Source organism: Oncorhynchus kisutch, linkage group LG19 (genome assembly GCF_002021735.2).
Source record: "Oncorhynchus kisutch isolate 150728-3 linkage group LG19, Okis_V2, whole genome shotgun sequence".
NCBI classification, from domain to species: Eukaryota; Metazoa; Chordata; class Actinopteri; order Salmoniformes; family Salmonidae; genus Oncorhynchus; species Oncorhynchus kisutch.
In genome coordinates, this window is record NC_034192.2 from 44,296,267 (window position 1) to 44,312,450 (window position 16,184).

The window sequence follows — 16,184 nt, forward strand, 5'->3', positions numbered from 1 at the left end:
ATGAGCATGGTTTGTGCTAACATACACTAGGCCTATAATCCTGCTCATGAGCGTGGCGTGTGCTGACTGACGCTAGGCCGTCTGGCTGGCCTCTCTCTGGACAGTCCAGCATCTATGAGGTCTGATTACATTCTGCCAAATTTATTAATGCCCTGAAATACTGATGTGACTGGGAGGAATTACAGAGAATTGACAACTGATGTGGGTAGTATTTTGAAGCCAACTGGTGTAATGCATTATTATATGATTATAATGTATTGTTCTGGAAGACTTGTCATACACGATCCTGACTAAAAAACAGCTCGTTTCAGTCTTGAGAAATGTCTGCATTAAAATACATACTAATTTGCAATGCAGGTATACTGGAAAGTTAATGTTGCACTTACAACACACATCGTTATGGTTTCATTCCTAGTATGGGACTTTCATGCTGCTCCTTTTCATTGTAATTACTCTTTTAGTCCCGTGATTTAAGATATGCCTTTTCCCCTCCTAACCTCAGATATAAATTACAGACAAGATTTTCTAGTTTCAACATAAGGGGAAAGCCATTGCGATTGGGTCGTGCTTTCGATGTATAATTTCTACATGACCCCCCCAAAATCCCTGGTAAATGTAGTTTAGCTCAGCAGCTAACTGCTAATGGGGTGAAATGCTTGTTCAATGAGCAGATGTGTTATATTCATTTTGCTCGCTCGTTAGTGGGACCGAATCCAGATGAGACAATTACTGTATGAACTCAAACACACAGGCCCATTATGCCCAGTAGTGCCGACAAAAATGGCTCAGTAGGGGGAAAAAAGAAGGTGAAAGGTGGGTACATGTTATAATGAGAGGACCGTAATCGAGAGAGAAAACAGACAAGGGCAGAACTTCCAGTTTAGAATAACCATATAATTAGTTATAGCGTACAAAAGACTCTGTAGCCTACAGCAATGCCGAGTTTGGTTATACAGTGTTTTGGCAACGACAGCAATATATATCTATCTACACAGAGATGTTTTAAGGGCTTTTAGGCAAGAAGCAACATCTTAGCTACAGTGTCACATACAAATATCCCTGTGTACTGCGCAGCAGAAGAAATCCAAAACAAGCATAATTACTCTAGATACAGTATGATCTGAAAGCCAACATTCACAGCAATAAGACTCTTCGTTAGCACACACTCAAGTCATCAACATCCAAACTAGCTCACCTATGGCTATAAACCTTAATACATGACAATGACAGCAGGCATTCATATCTTCTATCCTAAGTCATAATACTTATCTGCAGTGAGTTCTCTTTTACAGTAAGCTTAGTGTTTCTGTTGTTATTTCTCTTTGTATTTTATTTAACCAATGTGGTAATGCTGCGCTATTGCCAAACAAACGCAGACTGAATAAAAGTAGTTGCTCCCTAGACTCCCATTGGGTTCTGTCTTCTTTTAGCTATTGCAGGTGGTCTCCTGGTGAACGGAGACTGAGGCTGATCCTCGGTCAGTTTCTGGGGCGCTGCTGGTGGTAGAGGGGTCACCAGAGCAGTATTTCGTCTGCAGGGAGCGGCCTACATAGCTCCAGTACTCCCTCCGGATGGTGTCCCTCTCCTGGGCCAGGAGCTCACAGAGCTTGCGGGAGGGGGATGGAGAGAGACGGAGAGGGTTAGAGTTATAGCAGGATTAAAGGGTTGAAGGGGCAAAACACGAGAGACAGACCGAGTGGACAAGAGATCCATTTACACAACACAGCAGAAAGAACTGATGTGGTAAGATAATGCTGTGTTAAGATAATGCTGTGTTAAGATAATGCTGTGGTAAGATAATGCTGTGTTAGGTGTAACCAGAGTGTTCACTTTGCTGCTCATTAATGCCAATTCTCTGGGGGGGGGGGTTTGCAATCTCTTGCAACCCATGTGTTTTGAACTTTGCGTTGATTTGCTAATACTTGCTTGTTAAATCTTTTGATAAAGTACAACTGAAATGTATTTATAAATGCCTGGAATATTTCAATTTCTTATACAATGGGTTAAAGTTATGTATAGTAACCCCAGGTGTAAAATATTAAATAATGGCTGCTTCTCAGAAAGTATTCAACTGTCAACTAATCGGCATATCTATTTATTATGGCCATCGAAATGTTAGCTATTAAAATCAGATCCAACAATAATATCAAGAGGTTAGAAATCCAGGGCTTAAAACAGGGATGCAAACTGGTGTGGGCCCAAAAAGGTGACGTTCTATTTCTCTCACTGAAACATGCTAAACAAATCCCTGCTAGGGGGGGAATGCTGGTTAACTAATTAAAACAAAGAATATGATCTACATGATCAGTCTGTGTGTAAAATGAAGTTATTAATGTGAACCTAACTCAAAGCTAAAAAAAAATGTAAGGAAAGCAATCCAATGTTATTCATTGCCTAGACTTTACTACAAATGACAAGTCTTGAGGAAGAAAAAAAAAAACAATACTAATATTGCAGTTAGCCATGACAGCCTTTATAATAGAACGCTTGTGACCACACACAATCTAAATATTGCACTTGGGGGGGGGAAAACATTTTAAAGTAGAAATAGAACAAAACAAACAGGCATTCTATTTTTGCTCTATTATAGTGGTCACTATAGTAGACATTGATCTAGTGTACAAGGCTACATGTGTGCAAAAATAACGAACTGAGTAAAACAGTTAATAATCCCCCCCTCACTCACACAAAAGTGTTACAATCAAGTTCAACACAACAAAAGCAATATCTTTGGGCTACATTGTTCACTTTCTGCCTGTGGACATCTGTTCTACAATGTGCCAGCAGAGCATGATACCCTTTGTTGGCATAATTCTTCTCTTTCAGGCAGAGTACACCGGTCATACCCCTTTTTAATTCACTGTATTGAAAGAGGGAAAGTGTGTGGCGTTTGTTTCTTTCACCTCTATTGGCCTACAGCATAAGTCAGGCCCAGCTCCAGCTACACCTGATCCCTGATTCCACTTGTTTAACAAGCAACGCCTCATTTTCACCTAATTCTTTCATTCTGAAAATTAACCACATACTGTACAGGGAAAACATTAGTACACATATATAGCTGGTTCCTTAGCTAGTTCACATTTCACACAGATTGCCAGGGTCCATTAAACAACTAACGCGTTAAAACTTGAGAAACGGCAAGAACCGTATACCAGTTAATACTATAGCGAATTGGTTAGGTTACAAACGTTAGTTCATCCGATGTTGTAACGTTCGCAAGCTAGCTGTCGGACTTCATTAGCCTACTAATTTTCACACAATAAACTCAATAATTTGATCAGCTAAATTGGCTAATGTTGCTCAACATTTATCTGGCTAGCTAATGGAGAATTAGATACAGCTACTATAGCAAGATACTTAACGCAAACAACACTTTCTCCCTCACCTCAAACTTTACAAATACCAGTTGTTTTTCGGTTACAGTTACAAAATGTCAACAATTGCCGCAATACCGCAAAAATGGAAGGGGCAAATGGAAGGGGGGGGGGGGGGGGGGGGGGGGGGGTAAGGAACTTGTCTGTCTGCCCTGCATTAGAGACCAACATTGGTTAAAGAAAAATTGTCATAAATAAAAAAAGTATATCAGTTTCATTTAAAGGACCAAAAAATTGACAGCTGTGCCATGTAGATTGCAAAATAGCTGTGAAGCGATTTACGATATACCGATTCCATGGTTTATAAACTGATACACAAAACAATGCTGGATAAAAAAAAACACAAAAAAAAAACGTAGCATTTTTTAATAAAAAAATTATAATTGCAAGCAATAGAATGTTATACAGTGCATTTGGGAATTATTCAGACCCTTTGACTTTTTCCATATTTTGTTACATTACAGACTTATTCTAAAATTGATTGAATAGATTTTTCCCCCTCATCCATCTAAACACAAAACCCCATGATGACAAAGCAAAAACAGGTTTAGAAATCTTTGCAAATGTATTAAACATTTTACGGTCTGCAAGTCCTTCTGTGGAGATGGGGGAACCTTCCAGAAGGACAACCACCTCTGCAGCACTCCACCAATCAGGCCTTTATTGTAGAGTGGGCAGACTGAAACCACTCCTCAGTAAAAGGCACGATAGCACGCTTTGAGATTGCCAAAAGGCACCTAAAGGAGTCTCAGACCATGACAAACAAGATTTTCTGGTCTGATGAAACAACAAAGATTGAACTCTTTGGCCTGAATGCCAAGTGTCAAGTCTGGAGGAAACCTAGCACCATCTCTACGGTGAAGCATGGTGGTGGCAGCATCATGCTGTGGGGATGTTTTTCAGCAGCAGGGACTGGGAGACGAGGCAGGATCGAGGCAAAGATGAATGGAGCAAAGTACAGAGATCCTTGATGAAAACCTGCTCCAGAGCGCTCAGGACGTCAGACTGGGGAGAAATTTCACCTTCCAACAGGACAACGACCCTAAGCACACAGCCAAGACAATGCAGGCATGGCTTCGGGAAAAGTCTCTGAATGTCCTTGAGTGGCCCAGCCTGAGCCCGTACTTGAACATCTCTGCAGAGACCTGAAAATAGCTGTGCAGCGACGCTCCCATCCAACCTATCAGAGCTTGAGAGGCTCTGCAGAGAAGAATGGGAGAAACTCCCCAAATACAGGTGTGCCAAGCTTGTAACGTCATACCCAAGAAGACTCAAGGCTGTAATTGCTGCCAAAGGTGCTTCAACAAAGTACTGAGTAAAGGGTCTGAATACTTATGTAACTGATTTCATTTATATTTTTATACATTTGCACAAAAAAACAAAAACCTGTTTTTGCTTTGTCATTATGTGGTATTGTGTGCAGATTGATGAGGGAAAAAAATGATTTAATCCATTTTAGATTAAGGCTGTAACGTATCAAAATGTGGAAAAGGTCAAGGGGTCTGAATACTTTCCGAATGCACTATGTACCTACAAAAAAAATATATATGGGGGATTTTAAATGATGCAGCCAATTACATTGATAGAAACTACAATCTACAGTATCTGCAACATCTGATCTACCCCCTATAAAAACAATAAAAAAAACTTGCTTGTTTGATTATGTGCAATCAAATTACCTGGTCATTATTTACATTATATCCATTACCCCAGCTAACACAGCCACGGCAGGAGTACTGGTAGTGAATTAGTTGGCTAATGGCTACTCAACATACAGGTAACTACAGGTGTTTTGTTGGTGGTGGTGACAAATGGTCTCAGGTACCGCTCCAGAATTTCCCATAAGTGTTCAATTGGGTTGAGATCTGGTGACAGATGGCCATGGCATTTCATTTTCATGCTCATCAAACCATTCAGGTGACCACTCGTGCCCTGTGGATGGGAGCACTGTCATCCTCTATTTCAAAAATAATGGCCTGCCCAGCATTTTTATGCATGCTTAAGGTCATGATGGGATGCTAAAGAAACCACACATGTGTGGAGGCACCTGCTTTCAATATACTTTGTATCCCTCATTTACTCAAGCGGTTCCATTATTTTAGCAGTTACCTGTACATTGACATCCAGGTGGCACTAGCATCGAGAAACATTAATAAAAAATTAAAAAGTAAAGTGGAAAAATACAAATCATATTCTCAAACAACTGAAAGCAATCCCATCCTGATGCATGCATTTCCGAGTAGACGGAACTAAAATAAGTATAAGAGCTCCTCCAGTGACTTTCTGAATGAGCCAATGCCTATTGAGAACAGCAGAAGAAAAAAAAAAAAAAAAAAAACTCCCAAGAAACCTAATTAACTCCGACACACACACCCGAGCATTGAGTTCCCCAATACAGAGGCAGCATACCAGCTGTCATTCAAACTGCCAGGTAGACATTGGAAGCTTGGAAAAGCACGCAAGACATCCGCCGCGATAGGTGAAAGAGTTTTCAAATCCGACACGTGGACTCGTTGAATAATTCCTACTGATTTACCCTTTTTCCTCAGCCTTGAACTGTTGGTGCGAGGGCTGTTATACACTGATTGACTCGGAGTCAATGTTTTATACTGGAAATGTACTAAGAAAGGAGACGTTCCAGCTATGGTAGAACACTATTTTCATTCTCTGCACATTGTTGCCAAGTTCTTCAGCATCTACACCAGTTTCACAATTTCTTTTCGGGCAGAGCACTAGCGCATTTCAACTCATCAAAGCTTGGTGTTTAGTTGAATCAAGTGTGCTACTGCTGGGCTAGAATAAAAATGTGCACTCCCTTCAGGTCCTCCAGGAAATGGATGACTCCTTTCATCTGAGTGCACTAAATCCTACTTCTGCCACCATCTGTCTCTAAATTAGTTTATAGTTGTTTATACAGTTGAAGTCAGAAGTTTACATAAACTGAGTTTAAATGTATTTGGCTAAGGTGTTTCACAATTCCTGACATTTATTACTAGTAAAAATTCCCTGTCTTAGGTCAGTTAGGATCACCACTTTATTTTAAGAACGTGTGCTCGCACATGCTTTTTCTGTTCTGCCCACAATTTTTCTATAGGGTTGAGGTCAGGGCTTTGTGATGGCCACTCCAATACCATGACTTTGTTGTCCTCAAGCCATTTTGCCACAACTTTGGAAGTATGCTTGGGGTCATTGTCCATTTGGAAGACCCATTTGCGACCAAGCTTTATCTTCCTGATGTCTTGACATGTTGCTTCAATATATCCACATAATTTCCCTGCCTCATGATGCCATCTATTTTGTGAAGTGCACCAGTCCCTCCTGCAGCAAAGCACTCCCACAACATGATGCTGCCACCCCCGTACTTCACGGTAGGGATGGTGTTCTTCGGCTTGCAAGCCTCCCCCTTTTCCCTCCAAATATAACAATGGTCATTATGGCCAAACAGTTCTACTTTTGTTTCATCAGACCAGAGGACATTTCTCCAAAAAGTATGATCTTTGTCCCCATGTGCAATTGCAAACCGTAGTCTGGCTTTTTTCTGGTGGTTTTGCTGATTTCTTTTGATTTTCCCATGATGTCAAGCAAAGAAGCACTGAGTGAAGGTAGGCCTTGAAATACATCCACAGGTACACCTCCAATTGACTCAAATGATGTCAATTAGCCTATCAGAATCTTCTAAAGCCATGACATAATTTTCTGGAATTTTCCAAGCTGTTTAAAGGCACAGCCAACTTAGTGTATGTAAACTTCTGACCCACTGGAATTGTGATACAGTGAATTATAAGTGTAATAATCTGTCCGTAAACAATTGTTGGAAAAATTACTTGTATCATGCACAAAGTAGATGTCCTAACCGACTTGCCAAAACTATAGTTTGTTAACAATACATTTGTGGAGTGGTTGAAAACCTAGTTTTAATGACTTCAACCTATGTGTATGTAAACTTCTGACTTCAACTGTACTTGTACCCCCGCACATTGACGACTCGGTACCCCCTGTATATATAGCCTCATAATTATTTTGTGTAATTCAACTTTTGTTTATTTAGTCAATCTTTTCTTAACTCTTATTTGTCTTAAAACTGCATTGGTGGTTAAGGGCTTGTACATAAGCATTTCACGGTTGTATTCGGCGAATACAATTGTATTTGATTTTATATGCATATCACTACTATAAAGTAATCCCAAATGTGAAATTAGATTATGCCCATTTTCCCATACATACATTTGCCATACATTTGGGCTGAACTATCCCTTTAAGTCCGATAGGTCCCAGTGCTGCTCACCTCCAGGGCCTTGCTAAGGACCTCCACCTGGTCTCCTGAGGTGTTCTCCAGGGAGTCCTCGTAGATGTCCACCAGAAAGCCCAGCAGGTAGGGCGAGCAGTGGGTCTCCTTGAGCTCCAGGATCTGCTCCAGGAGACCCGGGTGGGACGACAGGCCCCGGTCCTGCAGAATCCTGGGGGAAAAGGAGGAGGAGAGGGGTGTGAAAAGCTTCAGCCAACTCTACAGAAGCAGTATCCCAATTCAGAGCTCCTACACTAAACATTGTGACTTCTGACATCTGCTGGTGGAGGATAGAAACTGCAAGATAAGTGAATTATTATTATTAGCCATTATGTTATAGACTCACAAAATAAAGACCCAGTGCAGTAAAAAAAACTTCATTTAACAGTGTTTTATACATATTTCCATACTATGAGGTTGAAATAATACTGTGAAATTGTGAAAATTATGATAATGTTCTTTTTAGTGTGGTTTAAAAAAAGACTGCCTGAAATGTCAGCCTGTTTTGGTGGGATGAAATGTTGTCCTGCCTAGTTACATCACCAGGCAGTAAATTAATTAATAGACCAATAAGAAAGAGTTCCAAACCTCTCTGCCAATAACAGCTCGTTTTCAGTTTCCCCCTCTCCACCCAGACCAGTCCTACCAAAATTCTTGCTTGAAAAATTACTCTTTGATAAGAATATTTGTTTCTTTTTGACCATTTTAATGGAAAAACAATCACAGTAAGGTACTTAATCGATACCCAGAAATGATTTGATATTGAGATAAAAACAGCTGCATTGGACCTTAAATATGAATACTTCAGAATTATGGCAATGAGGCACTATCTACAGTACTTCAGAGTGTAGATGAACTCCTGGGTACCATTTATGTCCATGTGTGCAGTTTGAAGGAAGTTGCTAACTAGCGTTAGTGCAGTGACTGGAAGTCCATGGTAACTGCTAGCATGCTAGTAGATGCCATAGACTTCGTCATTGTGTTAACACTAGTTAGCATTGGCTTACGAAACTACCTCCATACTTGATGCAGAGACATACAAATGTCCTAAATCCCTATATGTATCCCTTTAAGTATTATTTAATTCCCTACTGAATTAATCCTGTATGACACCTACCCTTTCAAATAGTTCCACACGCTTTCATTGTGGGGAGCCTTCTTGATCTGTTTGAGACTGTACCTTAAAAAAGACAAAGGAAAACACATTTATCAGATGGTGTCTGATGTAGCACACTGGAAATCTCTGTCCAGTCCAGAAAAGAGCCCTACCCCCATAAAAAAAAAAATCCCGTACCCAAGGAGACCCAAAACAATTTGATAGGTGTAATGCTGGAAGACCCATCTAGCCTATCAGAGGACAAGGTAGAGCTACTATTATGATGCTCATATGGATCACATTCTTTCAGATATGAACTCAGCAAAAAAAGAAATGTCCCTTTTTCAGGACCCTGTCTTTCAAAGATAATTCGTAAAAATCCCCCAAAAACTTTACAGATCTTCATTGTAAAGGGTTTAAACACTGTTTCCCATGCTTGTTCAATGAACCATAAACAATGAATGAACATGCACCTGTGGAACGGTTGTTAAGACACTAACAGCTTACAGACGGTAGACAATTAAGGTCACAGAGGCCTTTCTACTGACTCTGAAAAACACCAGAAGAAAGATGCCCAGTGTCCCGGCTCATCTGCGTGAATGTGCCTTAGGCATGCTGCAAGGAAACATGAGGACTGCAGATGTGGCCAGGGCAATAAATTGCAATGTCCGTACTGTGAGACGCCTAAGACGACGCTACAGGGAGACAGGACAGACAGCGGATCGTCCTCGCAGTGGCAGACCACGTGTAACAACACCTGCACAGGATCGGTACATCCAAACATCACACCTGCGGGACAGGTACAGGATGGCGACAACTGCCCAAGTTGCACAATCCCTCCATCAGTGCTCAAACTGTCTGCAATAGGCTGAGAGAGGCTGGACTGAGGGCTTGTAGGCCTGTTGTCTGGTGAGGACCTGCCTTACATCACCGGCAACAACGTCACCTATGGGCACAAACCCACCGTCGCTGGACCAGACAGGACTGGCAAGAAGTGCTCTTCACTGACGAGTCACGGATTTGTCTCACCAGGGGTGATGGTCGGATTCGTGTTTATCGTTGAAGGAATAAGTATTACACCGAGGCCTGTACTCTGGAGCAGGATCGATTTGGAGGTGGAGGGTCCATCATGGTCTGGGGCGGTGTGTCACAGCATCACTGGACTGAGCTTGTTGTCATTGCAGGCAATCTCAACGCTGTGCGTTACAGGGAAGACATCTGGTACCTTTCCTGCAGGCTCATCCTGACATGACCCTCCAGCATGACAATGCCACCAGCCATATTCCTCGTTCTGTGCATGATTTTCTGCACGACAGGAATGCCAGTGGTCTGCCATGGCCAGCGAAGAGCCCGGATCTCAATCCCATTGAGCACGTCTGGGAACTGTTGGATCGGAGGGTGAGGGCTAGGGCCATTCCCCCCCAGAAATGTCTGGGAACTTGCAGGTGCCTTGGTGGAAGAGTGGGGTAACATCTCACAGCAAGAACTGGCAAATCTGGTTCAGTTCATGAGGAGGAGATGCATTGCAGTACTTAAAGTGGCTGGTAGCCACACCAGATACTGACTGTTACTTTTGACACCCCCTTTGTTCAGGGACACATTATTCCATTTCTGTTAGTCACATGTCTGTGGAACATGTTCAGTTTATGTCTCAGTTATTGAATCATGTTATGCTCATCCAAATATTTACGTGTTAAGTTGCTGAAAATAAATGCAGTTGACAGTGAGAGGACATTCCTTTTTTTGCTGAGTTTATGAAGTGTCTATGATGAAGTGTCTGGTGAGTAGGGGCTAGGAGGATGAAGTGTCTGGTGGGTAGGGGCTAGGAGGATTAAGTGTCTGGTGGGTAGGAGGTTTTTTCTTTTCCATTTTCAGTTTCTACTCAAGAGCAGTAAGGTGTGGGGCCGACATGAGATATGGTATGTAGGGAGAGCAGGTACATACTGTACTTCTCTGTTGAGTATGGATGGGTCTGAGTAGCCTGTTGTGTGGGAGATGACGTAGTGCCTCTGGTTCCATGCAGAGTTGTTCCTCACATCCTCCTCCAACAACTGCTCCACATACTCCAGCTCACTGTCCCACAGCTTGTACTCCTGGAGAACAATACACACCTATTTAGTACTGACACGCCATACACTTTAGTCGACACACTTACAGTATTTAGTCCAGATACACACACAGTATTTTAGACCAGACACACTCCATACACATATTTAGTAATGACAGAGACAAACACACCACTGTCATTGCTATACAGTATTCCAATGGCATGTGACCACTGATTAGTGATTAATACACACTGCAGATAAAGGATTTTCTGGTTCAGAAATCTCCCTTCATGCTGATATCCTAGAGACACTTCTGATCCATCCGCTACTAGATACTTTCGAAGACTATACAGTGATTCAATCACACATAAGGACAACAAAACTGCACAGTCATAATCAATGCAGCCCATTTCAGAGAGCCACAGGAGGTCTGTTCAGAGGCAGAATGCAAATGTCACTTCATTTGCATAGACATGCGAAAATAAATTATGCAAATAAAGGCCATTTGGTTTCATTAACACAAATCTGGAGCTGATAACATTTTCAAAATTGGGCCATTGAGTCTTAGGTAGGCTACATTCACAATGCTTTTGCAGTTTGATCGCAAATCATGCAACACTACTGTAATAAGTGGAGTGAGAGAATGAAAGGAAAGGGACAACCGAAACTGGGTTCATTGCTTTGCTCGTCTAGCAGAAGCGTCAGCTTATCATTTAAATCAGAGACACAGAGAGGAAATCTTTGGCACCACCCGTTCTACTAGCAATAGATTGTTATTTGACAATTTCTGATAGCTATACATTGTTATTTGACCCGTTCTGATAGCAATAGATTATTTTACCCTTTCTACTAGCAACAGATTGTCATTTGACCCTTTCTGATAGCAATAGAATATTTGCATTCTCCATAGGCAGCCATATACTCTCCATTTCATAAGATGATATGTGATTGTGAATGTGTAACAGAGTAGTTCTAGTCCCTGTCCCAAACTGGGCTTATCCAGAGACACACTGCACAGGAACACTTCCTACTCAATAAGCACAGTCAATACCACTGACCCATAAAAGCCAAGGTGAGGGTGAGGAGATGTCACTTGGTCCAGGACAATAGTAATTCTATGTCTCAGGGCAAGAGATGCCACTTGGTCCGGGACAACAGTAATTCTATGTCTCAGGGCAAGAGATGTCACTTGGTCCGGGACAACAGTAATTCTATGTGTCAGGGCAGGAGATGTCACTTGCACCATGGCCGCTACTAGCACACAGCTAACAATTCACCATGAGTTACAAACACATCCTGGTTGTTGAGGCTCCTACCTTGAGGACCCACTGTCTGTGCTGCCAGGCGTGGTAGTTCTTAGCATCCTGACTTAGGATCTCTGCAATGAACTCCAGTTCTTCCGAGGGGTCGTTCAGCCACTCCACTACCATACGTCTATGGTGCCTAGGATAAGGAGAAGACGGTTGTTGACACACATTCTATGGTTCTACACAAGTCTTTGTGTAACAGAAGAACAAGTTTATTGTTCAACTTGTTGAGAAGGAAAATGTATATATGCTCAAAAGCAAATGTTGGAGACAAACAGCCTGATGATGTCATCCAGTCACGTGTTCATTTTCCAAAGTACAGCACACAATATTTTACATAAAGTAGGTTCTTAAAGGATTATATAGTGTTAGTCTGCTCGTGTTTGCTTTTTGCCATGTAAAATTGAGTATTTTTAGATCGTGATACTGGGATAGTGACACAAATTTAGATTAGAAGAGCTCACCAGACTTGGTAGTTTTTGGGCTGGTCCTCAATGATGGCCGTAATGTACCTCATCTCCTCTCTCAGGTCCTTCTCCAGGGCCTGCAGTAACACTCGCCGGTAGTGCCTTCACACACACAGACACACAGAAAGATAAAAAGTACACCCTTTCTTTAGGGTCTTGCACTTGTCATTTTCAAAGAGAGGGTTATACCAAGTAAAACTATTGATATTCTACTGTTGTTGTGTTCATGAATCATAATAACATTGGCTTACCATACAGTGTAATTTGCAGCATTCAGTTCAATAGCTTCAGCCGTCAGCGTGAATGCCCTGTCGCTTTTTTCATCATTCTTCAATAACGCTCGGAAATAGTCATACACGTCTGTGACTATTGGAGACAAAAGTGACATGTTTGGTTGCATGAAATTAAAAGTTTCTGATGCAAAGTGAAATAATTTTGACATGAATCGTAACTACTCAAAGGGACTTCGGAGTCATTTGGTAGGCTAAATGCATGAGATTATATGCATTAAACAATATGGATGTATGGTTCTAAATTATATGCCAAGTTTAATATCTTACACTTGTCAGAGTAGGCAATCTTCACAACAGGATTGGGACCATCATCTTGAGGAACAGGTTCTAAATCAGCCCATTCTTTTCTGTCTCTTTTATATGAGCAGAGGCGGGAGGGAGAGAGAGAGGGTAAAGCTAGAGGGACATTAGTGAATGGGGCAACTGTTCTCTCCGCCAATGCGGCTACGACAAATTTTCAGGTATCCCTTTTAAATCAATGCAAAATATAAAACACTAATACCTAGCTATAATTGTAAGAGTACTGTCAATTACAGATCAATCGGATCTCCCTTTCACGGCGAGCAAGCTAACGTAGCTAGCCAGCAAATTCAAACCGACTCAGGGAGTTGGGAAAAATAGCCAAATTGCTCCACAGAGAACAATCTTTGATTAGCTAATTAACGTTATACTCTGATAGCAATGTGAACCAGTCTTTATGCAGCTTCGACTTATGATGAATGCATGGCTAAATTTGGCATCACTAACCACATGCAATCACTTTCTAGCTACCGTTAGCTAGCTACTTAGCCTAACTAGCTAATTCGCTTACCTGTAAAACATATAACGGAACGGGTTTTCATAGTCAATTTCGGGCTCCTCTTCGACCCCTTCCTCGCTCCTCCTCTCATCCTGCAATTCTGAGGATACATGTGAAGTTTCTTCAATGCCTGACATTCTGTCATAAGCTGGTCTTTCGGTTGCAGGCTGAACAAGTGCTGCCTTATTTGCAACGTCGGACCTCTGTGTTGTTGCACTCATTTATGTAATTTCCTCTGTTTTGTGCAACTCGGATAACCGTTTTACAAGGTACAGTGTACTGGAGCATGTATGATCCGCGTAGGAGTCGATAGCAATAGTTGATGAATATTAATAAGAAAAATAATGAGAGGAAGAAATATCAATGAGGAAAGTTTTAAAACGTTGAGTGTTTGTCCGCTCATTATCAAATAAATGGTTTTCAAAATGGTTTGTTTTGTAAGTATTGGTACTTTCAATACAACTGCTACCACGTTCAAAACTGGGAAAAATATGAGGTCTATTCATGACGTCAGTGATCTTCAGGTCCGAAAGTCGGAGATTTAGAAAAAGGCCCGAGCTGGAATTCCGAGTTGATTTGAACGCACTGAGGTCGGAGATTTACGAGTTCCCAGTCGCTTTAAACGCGGCATGGGTAATCGGAAGAAAACTCGGTCAAATCATGACGTCAGCAAAGGAGGCGGCTGAGCGGAGAAGGGCTGATAATAATGGCTGTAACGGAGCAAATTAAATAACATCAAACACCTGGAAACTATGTGTTTGATACCATTCCACATTAGGGTGCCACAAACCTCCTGTGGACGTCAGTGATCTTCAGATCGGAAAGTCAGAGCTCTAGGAAGAGGCCGGAGTTCCCGACATGGAATTCCGAGTTGGATGACCGTTCGAACCGATTTTTCTCAGTCTGGAGCTTGCTTTTTTCAGATCCCTATTGTCTCGAACGCACTGAAGTCGGAGTTCCCAGTTGTTTTGAATGTGGCATACTCACAGGTTTACCAAAGACAGGTCTTGATCCGACATTGCAGGCGACTGCGGACTGACTGATCAACAAAGAACATTGCATCATAAACGACTCATTATTTTTAGACCAGTCAGTCAGTCACAATTTACCCATGATACATTACGATTTTGATCATTTCGAACATGGCCCTTGTTATACTGAACACATATAAATGCAACGTGTAAAGTTTTCGTCCAACGTTTCATGAGCTGAAATACAAGATCCCCGAAATTTTGTGCTCTCCAAATGTGTGCTCAATTTGTTTACATCCCTGTTAGTGGGCATTTCTCCTTTGCCAAGAGAATTCATTCATCTGACTGGCGTGGCATATCAAGAAGCTGATTAAACAGCATCATCATTAAACATACGGGACAATAAAATAAAATGCCACAAATGTCTCAAGTTGAGGGAGCGTGCAATTGGCATGCTGACTGCAGGACTGTCCACCAGAGCTGTTGCCAGATAATTGAATGTTAATTTATCCACCATAAACTGCCTCCAACATTTTTTTAGAGAATATAGCATTATGTAACCACGCCAGCCCAGAACATCCTGCTTCTTCACCTGCGGGATCGTCTGAGACCAGCCACCTGATGAAACTGAGGAGTATTTATATCTGTAATAAAACCCTTTTGTGCGGAAAAACTCAATTCAGATTGGCTTGGCCTGGCTCCCAAATTGGCCGCCCTATGCCCACCCATGGCTGCGCCCCTGCACAGTCATGTGAAATCCATAGAATAGGGCCTAATGAATTTAAATTGAGTGATTTCCTTATGAACTGTAACTAAGCAACATATTTAATTGTTGCATGTTATGTTTATATTTTTGTTCAGTATACATTGGGCACTAAATGTATTTGATTCCCTGCACTAGATTAATGTGGACTGGACAACGTGGACGCATTCCTCTGCCCAGGCGAAGCTGACACATGCCATTTCTTACAATGCCTGGATAACCACAATTTGTTATAGAAATCTGTCAGTCGATGACATGGCACGCAACCGTTGGTTGATGCATGCAACATCTGAGCACGGGAATGCAACCATTGTTTTGGATCTTAAAAGACAAGTGAGATTGGACATTGTTTAGACTTTTCATCAAAATGACACCTTTTAGCAAGAATTTATCCCATCACTGAAACCCATCCATTTATCCATAACTGCCCAAAGCCCAACAAGAGGAGTGCCTCTTACTGACCATTGTCGTGGAAATATTGAATCAAATATTTCTCAGATACCAGAGCATGTGAATTCAAATAGACCTTATTACAAAAAGTAACAAAGCCGAGCAATTCCATGGAAGAACTGCCTTCTTGTCACAGACCTCAGGCTTTATAGGTTTCCACTTTCAGATAACACACATGGTCACTCCCCTCTATGTAGATGATTAACACCCCTTGGCCTCTCGCCACAATTATCTTTCAGTTTCAATTCTTGCTTGTTTACAGATTCTGTTGGTGGCATAACCATGGCAATGATACAAAAAAAAGACACACACATAATGCAGGTGTCTGTCC

At 41.6% G+C, this 16,184-nt stretch overlaps 1 protein-coding gene across 5 annotated transcripts; it reads right to left on the reverse strand.

Moving 5' to 3' along the window:
* Positions 1-873: 873 nt before the first annotated feature.
* LOC109864868 (protein farnesyltransferase/geranylgeranyltransferase type-1 subunit alpha) lies at positions 874-14,869 on the reverse strand. 5 transcript variants are annotated; one of them, XM_020452890.2, is made up of 10 exons: positions 14,460-14,869; positions 13,682-13,769; positions 13,138-13,223; positions 12,829-12,943; positions 12,575-12,679; positions 12,120-12,246; positions 10,700-10,848; positions 8,777-8,839; positions 7,660-7,831; positions 874-1,606 (listed from the first exon to the last, which is right to left on the reverse strand). In XM_020452890.2, exons 2-10 carry the CDS (start codon positions 13,690-13,692, stop codon positions 1,427-1,429), a joined length of 1,008 nt encoding a protein of 335 aa, XP_020308479.1. In that variant the 5' UTR covers positions 13,693-13,769; positions 14,460-14,869; the 3' UTR covers positions 874-1,426. The 5 variants fall into 5 exon arrangements, with proteins under 5 accessions (XP_020308479.1, XP_020308477.1, XP_031652856.1 ...); XM_020452888.2 differs by having other exon boundaries at positions 13,138-13,266; positions 14,657-14,757; XM_031796996.1 differs by having other exon boundaries at positions 14,657-14,710.
* Between the last annotated feature and the right edge of the window lie 1,315 nt (positions 14,870-16,184).